The sequence below is a fragment of the Atractosteus spatula genome, chromosome 18 (genome assembly GCF_055471065.1).
Source record: "Atractosteus spatula isolate fAtrSpa1 chromosome 18, fAtrSpa1.hap1, whole genome shotgun sequence".
NCBI lineage: Eukaryota > Metazoa > Chordata > Actinopteri > Semionotiformes > Lepisosteidae > Atractosteus > Atractosteus spatula.
The window spans coordinates 7,731,310-7,740,302 of NC_142723.1; the positions used below are offsets into that span (position 1 = coordinate 7,731,310).

Below are 8,993 nucleotides of genomic sequence, written 5' to 3' on the forward strand. Positions count from 1 at the left end.
TTATATTAACTATACCATATTTTTGGAGTTATAGGTAATGTGTCTTTTGATGCTTAAAATTTAAATGCAGAATTGTAGATTAATCTAACAAGCTGCCAGGACAGATCCCAAGTGTTAAGTGTGTTGATTGTACACACTAAGACACTGAGGGTAAAATGCGTTTGTTATTTTCTGGAAAATTCCTTGTAAAATCTCTCCAGACGCCACGTTGAAATGCCATGATTTAAAACAAAAACAAAAGAGAAAAAAATGTTTAATGAATCTGCAGTTCAAGACTGTTATTAATGACAAGAAACAAGGATTCTATTAATCTGCACAAAAATATTTTATTCTGGAAACAAAAAGTACATATTAGTATTACAGTGTATTAATATGGCACTATTGTGAAGAAGACTTAATCGAAATATCGTTCCTTCTTTTAAGTTTTCAGAGTGGAATTAACCTTTGAAGTGTTGAAACAAAGATCTAATACAAGAGAAAATAAAACTTCAAGACAGAAGAAAATTTGAAGTATTCATAAAATCTAAAATACTACATCACCTAATGAAAATTAAATTCTAGAAAACAGTAACTCGTACGTACACGACAAACTGCAATTCAAAATGAAGTCAATTTTAGGCATACGGAAATTCAGCTTCTTTGAGATTTCTCGAAAGCAATGTGCTCGTCAACGAGGAAATATTTAGGTTACTTTTGGGGAAAAAAACATGCCGATTACAATCGACAAATCTTTCCACCGCAACACCATACAGGTAAGCACAAAAAGTACCTTGAGACATAGTGCACAAGAGAAAGTGAAATACGTTATGGAAATGTTACTCAGTTACTTTAAAACTGAGGGTTTCCAGAAATAAGGTGCTTGTCTCCACATTAATTCACTGGCCCTTCTCTGTGCAATCTTTCTTGTTTTAACATGCCTCCAGTCTGTTTTGTCTACATATTAGGCTACACCTTGTGCTAACTGTACAAAGCCTCCTAACAGCATTTGCCTACTTTCATGACTTCTGCAGTCACCTGATACCAAACCTACTTATAGAGCATAAAACAGCACCCCTGTACAGCCAAGCACTGCACATTTACAGGCTGTTAAAAGCAAACAACTATAATGGCAAAGCACTGGGGATCAAGCCTCTTTTAATACTTCAAATAGGAATTCCACAGTAGCTTAGATTCGATAAACCTGACCTATTACAACACAAAATCCCAAGAGAAATAAAGTTCCTCAAAAACTACACTTAGAATTCTAAAGCCAAATGGTTCAGACAAGCACTTATCTTGTGAGCAGACAAGAAAAAAAAAACAGACAAATGCTAACAACCCTATATTTCATAAAAAAGGCAGTCGCCCTCCATTTTAATCCACTAAACCAAAGTTGAAAGCTTGGCCTAATCTATGAAATCCATTCTAAAAAGAGGATTATCAAAATTGTTCAACAAAACAGTGAGCTATAATTTGTGAACTAGAAAAGCCTTTATATTAGCATATACATCAAGAATATTTTTTACATTATAATGTGTTGTGAAAGACAAGATGCAGCCTAAACTTGTTAAACACTGGCGATAACAACCCATTCACTCAGAAAGGCAGCACATCCAGCACAGCAACCCACTATTTCTCTATACTCAGTAACTTCTGTGTAAAGTCTTCCTTTATACAGATAAATAATTGGCATAAAAAGCTCAAATGAATGCTTTGAACAACTGACAACAAATATACCTAATGAGATACAAGAGACTACTAACATTGAGTTGTAAACTATATAATTTAATGATAAGTGGTTTTAAACTAATGCTAAATTAATGCTATTATTTCTTTACTGATTTATTTTTTATCATAACTTTTTAGGAACAAGTAATAGGTTTATTCCATGCTGAAAAAAAGAAGAAAGGAAACAACGTTTCGGCAGTGGAGCCTTCTTCAGGTGAGTTTAACCATTTAGACTTCTTTATTTCAAATGTTAATGTATAATGGTGTGTCAGTCAGCACTGCAGTCTCACAGTTCTGAGGTTTTGGTTCACATCCAGGGCCTGCATTTCTCACAAATGTTTTATAAGTGTTTTCTGTGGGTATTCCATCTTCCAACTCTCAGACACATACAGACAGTTTGGTTAGCAATGATAAACTGTCATCCCATGACAAGCAAGAGTGGAGTCTCTTCTTTATTAATCTGCCCTGTCTAGAGTGGTCTGCCACAATGCCAACCCCTGTATAACTGGACTTGGATATAAGAGGACTGCTTGACAAATGATACACATAAAGCCAATGAAGAACTACATTTATCCTACTGTCTGCAATGCAGCAAAAATGCCAGCATTTTATATCGAGAAAAATATTCCTTAATAGTGATCACACGGGAAATCAGCCAGGGAGTTTCATGTAATGTTCTTGTGGAACAAGCCTCTTTGATGAGGCCTCAATTCATTTCTAACATATGATCCACAAATTTTACTCTTCCCTTTTTCTTTCATACCAACCAAAATCATCAAATCTCATGATAAAGTGCAATGTTGCACTTTATCTTACTGGTAATATTTTTTTGCTGACTGACTGCTGCATCACACACATGATCAGGTGTATTTTCCATCATTACATACATCATATAAAAGTGGTTGCTCACAACCTAAGGAGAGACATTGTTCTTGTTCCTTCGTGCCATAACTTACATCTTAAAACACAAAGGTTGAAAAATGTAATGTCACACAGATATATTAAAATTAGCATTATTTCAAATCACTGTAAATTGATCTACTTTACCCTAAAATAATTCAATATCAACAATTATCTAAATTGTTGTTTTTTTTTAAATGCAAACCAAGAAAGGGAAAGGCTGACTGAATTTAAATACACAAACAAGGAAGTGTGCATTTCTTGATATGGACCTTTTTCACAGAACACATCCCATAATTAATTTTAATTTCAACAAAATTCCTTCTTATACCTATTCTGTCCTTTTATTTCACTCTGTGTAACACATCACATCTGAGCATGCTCAAATCACATATAAACAGGGACTGCGGTGCAGCAAACATCCTGCAGTCTTTTCACCTGTAGGACGAACACTTGTTGCATTGTTTTTGCAATGGAAAATCTATACCATCGGTGTTATCTGTTGGACTGCCATTAATCAGTTGCAAGAAGTTATAAAGCACATGGATGCCTACTGTCTATAAACATATTTTTCTAGGAAATATTTTAAAATAAGTTATCAAATTATTACACATAGTAGGTATGTGAATCTTACCATACCTAATTACCAAATATGGCCATACAGAATGGACATGACTGAAAAAGTTGTTTTCTACAGATGAAAAGCACATAGTAATTCTGCATAACAGTCCGCAAATTTGTAGACAGAGAACAGCAGCATCTTTGAGGTACAAACAGGAATTTCACCCAAAACATTTAAGTGTTAAATGGGGCAGCAGAGTGTCAAGAGACATCAGTGTCCTTTACGCCCTGCAGGCCATTGCCTACAGTAGAAATTCGAGCCCGGTACCAAATCTTAACAATACCACAATGAAGCACAACTTAAACAACCCCAGTATGTTTACCACAAATTGTGGGTCAGTTATAAGGTCAAGGACCTTTATTGACTGTAATAACATCAGAAAATTAAAGAAGGCAATGCAATAAGATCCAATACAAGGAACACAGATTGCTCTAAGGAACCTGAACATTTTTTTTCTGCCAGCATCCAAATAAAAGGGGAAGTGTCTTTTCTCTTTTCTTTTTAACACAGTGATCCAAAAATGTGCTTTAGTGTTTTCTCTTGCCGCAGTCAGCAACTATAAAATTGAAATTCCATACAGTATCAGAAAGAAACAGCCACTTTTTTTTTGTCTAAAAGGAGCAGGAATTCTAAAAACACTATAATTCAATCTCTCCTGGCATCTGTGTCTTTCTAAAGAATTCAGCCTGTGCAGTGCATGAACTGTCAGGACCTATCCAGCATCACAAAAGGGGTCCTTGCTGAAAAAGGCTGCAGACATTGTTTTTGTTTCCATTAACAATACACTATGAGCACTGGCTCAATGGAAATTGTGTTAAATGCCAACCTAACAGCACATCATAAAGCAATAAGAAGTGAGAAACAACAACTGAGACTGAGCACTCTTGACTGAAGACAACTGTCTTTGCACAAGCTAATCAAGTTAATACTGTTCTAGTGCTATGGATTAAAATGTCACATGGCAAGAAATCAGATGTAAAAAGCAAAACTTACGTTTTTTTCATCATATAAACATTTGGACAGTTGTTTGTTATGCAAAATTCCAGCAAAGAACATCAGAAGATCGCTTGATTGGCCATATACAATTTCTCGTAGGCTCTCATTTTCCACCAGATTTGTAACCGCATATAAAACAATACAGATTACAGAAAAAAAATTCAAGTGGTGCATTAAAAAAAAAATCACACCACACACTGTGTGACCCTTGTGTATCCCCTCACATAAATCAGGATATATTTTATAACCATCTCCCTGCAACTTAAATTTTGTATCCCTCCTGTGTGCATTATTCCTAGTTCTTAAAAAAGGGATTTCAGCACTTAAAAAACTCCCTTTCGCAGTTTCAGCAAGACTGTAATTGAAGTCATTTGCACAGGCTTTTACAATGTTAACTGCAACATTACTTGCAGGCCATGCAATGTATAAATTTAAATTCCTAATAAGCCTGCCTTCGGATTTTATGTTATGCAGATGTATATAATTAAAAAGCACAGAAATAAAGTTGGACTATATTAAGCAAATTCATGCTTGGATATTTGCATTCCCCCCCAAAATAACTCCTTAACAGTGATGAACAAAAGCTGTCCGCAGAAATGTTAAGCTGAAAAATGACTAGGCTACAAAAAAATTCAGTGTACGGTAAATGTTCAGTTCGGAATCTAGGGGTTTAACAAGGGGTATTGTAACATTTAGTCTAACAGACTAAACCGACCCTCCTGGGCAACATTTCCCAGAACAAGGTCTGGACTGATGAGGCAAAATAACTGGGAGACTAAACACTGCAGCAGCCAGTGTAATGGCTTCATGCTCATTGTTACATGACACTCCAGACATTCCACATCCAATTAGAATTCCTTTCATCTGCTCAGGGGGGGTTGAACACAGCTGGAACTGATGGATTAGTCTAGATCCCTACAACACTTATGAAGTGTGATGTTTGCATTGCTAGGAACAGGAATTCTGCATATTTCAACACAATAAAATAGCATTGCTCAAAACAGCCCCAGAAAATCTGTGTTAAGAATCACTAAGAATTTATTTCAGAAGAAAAAATATTTCAAGAGTGGCCTAACTAAAGTAAAGCAGAACAAAAATCGATAATGCATTGAGATCTTACAGTTCTTCCATGGGTTAAACTTAAATACATTTAATAGACGTTAATTATAGTTTGATTATTGTACATTTCACATGTTACAACTGCCTTGAGATGTTAAACCTGTTTTACCAAAGAGTCATAGCCAAGTCACCTAATCTTGCCTCACCACATTCAAACCCTGGCTCTTATACTCTAGCTTTTAAATGCTGTTGAATGTACCTTTTTAATACTCTCTGTTGATTGTTGTCTTGGTTGCTATTTTACATTACATCAAGACGGTTGAAAGTTGCAACATAAAGATTATTAAATCGTGTAAAATCAAAACGAGCAAAAATTATTTAAAACTGGCACACAAGGTCCATACCATTAACACACTTCTGAAATAAAAACCGCTCTATTAAAAAGCCGAGATTACTTTTATCCAGTAATTTTCATTAAAGCGTTTAATTTCCATTTTCAAATCGTCGTGAAGACTGAAGAATGGAAATGGCTGTAACTGTAAATAGCGTGGATCTTTCAAGCACTTGTAATTTCACAATCTGCCTCCTATTGACCGGCACACATTCTGCTCCTCAAAAACAACAACAACAAAATCACAGCCATTTCAGGAACTATTCACCCATGAACTCTTGTAAGGTCAGCTGAAGAAACAAGAGCCATGGTCTGTTGAACGAACAATATTTTTATCAAACAGCTCGGGCACTTAATACTTAACCAATTACTTATTACTAAACTCAAATGACATTACTGCAAGATTTAAAAACAAATACTTAAACATCCCCATGAAAGGTTGCCCCCGTGTAACACTGGTAAACTATGACAAAGAATCATTTAATCTAATTTAGATTGTAAAATCAAAATGTAACTGTAGCTAGACATAAAAGCCTCTTCCTATTAGACTAAGTCAAAGATACTTAAAACAAATTAAATAACACTATCTTCTCTCCATACAGGGGTATGGGAACAATGGAATTCAGTATTTATTCGAAGTTGTCACTCTCCAAAGGTGTTTTTGTCTCCACTTTTAAATCAGCAATTAAAAAATCCATTTACAGACAACGCTTTTTGAAGCTCTTTACACAAATAGCTTCAGTAACGTACTTACGACTAGAAACTTGAATGCTCTGCTGAAAGTTTGATTGAGGTTATAGTAGAAGCTGCAGTACAACATAATCCAGAAACAACCCATGCCTTTCATAGGTACTGTGTGACTGAAAGCTCTAGGCCTATACAGCAACCAGTGGTCTTCTGTGTAAATGTATAATGATGAATGGTGAATGTGACTGTTAAAATACACACACTTCTTAACTTGGATATCTTTGATCGAGTACAGCATTTTTGTTTTTCATCTTTCATATGACAAAGCAATGGCGACATTAGGAGGCTACAATACAGCTTATACTTTGCTTCAAGAAACAACTTCATGATTCTTACTGTAAAGCCAGTTTAACGCATCATTGTCAATCACAAACCGGCCATCAAAACAGTTCAAGCTAAAGTGCAAGATGGGCTGACAGTTCTATATCTGTGACCAAAAAATTAAAATAACGACAAACAAAATGAATGCTCCATCAGCCCCAATACCCGTGAACTTTTAAGTTATCAGCTGGACAGTTACATTCTCCGCCCCTGTCGCTGGATCTAGACAGAAAACAAAGAGTCAATCCGACAAGCAAAGCTAAATCATAAAACGCTTTGGGTTTTACGATTAACATTTTTTTTTGCCCCTAATACGCTCCAGTTTGCAGGCCAAGTCTGCCCGGGTTAAGAATGCAGTACATGAACCTATGGGATTTTTCATACCTCAAATTCACACTCCACGCAGACCGTAACAAAATTCTAACGCACTTTGTCAGATTCTAACAAACAAACAATTAAAATAATAATGAGAATCTGAATGACGGGTTCATGGCCGCAAGCTTCGCAGTTTGCATAGCAATGGTAGCAGCTACCCATGTAGAGGAAAACGCCAGTGTAGTCTGTAAGAGGCAGTCTTTCACATGTACTGTAGCTGAAGGGCCCATAAAACAGCGATTAGACCCTATTCAGATTCCAGTACTAGCAGACAGTGCTGACACCCTCCGGACCCACAGGAACAGACGACTGGTGCATTGACCATGGCTTCTCTACAGCACCTCAGCCCTAGTAATCCGTTCGGGGAAAAATGCGCCGACAATCGGGAACATATCTTATTTGGAGAACAATAAGAACGATTTACTTGGCCACAGATTTCTGTTAAGTGAAACTGAATGGGTATGGTCTCTGTTTTAGTCAGGCTGCAAAGCTGACAGGCCTAGATCATACACATGTATGTACAGTGCAGACACACACTTCACACAAAAGCAGGCTGCCAGGTCTGAGCGTCAGCTTGTTGCCTTCGTCTCGGCAGTTCCGAGTTTGAACTAGTCCTGCAAATCATTCACCGCTCTGCACAGCAGGGCTGATCCGGTTCCGATCCCGGCTCTGCCAGAGCAGCTTCCTCCCCGGAGCGAAATCAGTCAAGCACTTCGAAAATTAAAAGGACAGACGGGTTAGCAGGCGCTCTAATCAGGCAGGAAGGAAGCGACATCACCGCCCGAGTGCGCCTGTGCACAGTGTGTCCCTTCCATTTATTTACAGACAGCAGAATACATTGCAAAGGCAAATGACAACATTAAAGCGGAAACGATCATAAATGCAAGGTGTTCACAATATGCAACTGATGCTGATGTCCAGCAAAAATGCATAAAAGTTACAAAAAAGGGCTGGTAAGAGGCCGATGTAAATGTGATCCTGGGCCGTGTGCACCTATATCCCATGCACAGATCGTTTGCTTGGAAGTCCTTATTGTACAAATGAATTCTGCCAAATCGCAGGAAACAAAAAAGGGGGCCAAGCTCGTCAACAGCAGATCCCAGCAAGCCTGGTTCATCGCCAATGGTACAGAAATTACCAGGTCTACGGCTATTTCCCCTCGGTTGGTGCAGCAAGGGGTCTGCCCACAAAAGGCTTCCAATGAAAAACACCCGGCTTCTTCACCCGCAACTAGGGTGTACGGCATTAAAAGTGGAGGTGCCGGACTTAAAAGGCAAAACTGCAACACAAGCCCCTAACAACAATGGTGTTTTTGCTTACCTGTCAGTCGGATTTTGATGCTAGACCCGTTCCTCCGAGTCCCAGGATTCGACATCACTCCGGAAAAGAAATAGCTAACTTTCCCTTAGGTCTGACCTAAGATTAAAACTTCACCACGAAGCTAGACTGTCGGGGGAAACAAAATACACCAAGGCGGTGTTTCTAGAATGGCTTATCAAGGGTATATTTTTATTATTTCCTTCTCGGAAAATCCCCCAAAGCTCTCAGCTCGCATAACGCTCCTAAACATTTTCGAGCTCAAAGGCGTTTTGACGTCAGCGCAGCACGGCGGGACGTGCACGCACACGACTGTGGCGTCGAGGTGTCAGAGCAGTCCCGACCGCTCGGGACAGAGGGAGGCAGGGGCTGGATGACAAAGGGGAAGCGAGGAAGGGGTCGTGTCCACCTATGTCTTTAGAGAGAGGCGGCGCCCCCCCGAGCTTTGTGTGTTTGCATTGTAAAAATCTCAATGTCAGTGCCATGCCTAACAGTTAAGTAGGCGTACGCACACGAACGCAGCTAGCTTTATGCAAATATGGGATGCGTGCCTCAATA

The 8,993-nt window shown here is 38.2% G+C and overlaps 1 protein-coding gene across 2 annotated transcripts in view; it reads right to left on the reverse strand.

Moving 5' to 3' along the window:
* Window positions 1-8,686, reverse strand: part of smurf1 (SMAD specific E3 ubiquitin protein ligase 1) — a 43,791-nt gene extending 35,105 nt beyond the window's left edge. For both annotated transcript variants that reach the window (XM_088936586.1, XM_088936585.1), the window contains exon 1: window positions 8,439-8,686. In XM_088936586.1, the coding sequence (XP_088792712.1) occupies window positions 8,439-8,493 (55 nt within the window). In that variant the 5' untranslated portion in view covers window positions 8,494-8,686. The remainder of the gene's footprint in view (window positions 1-8,438) is intronic.
* Window positions 8,687-8,993: the final 307 nt, after the last annotated feature.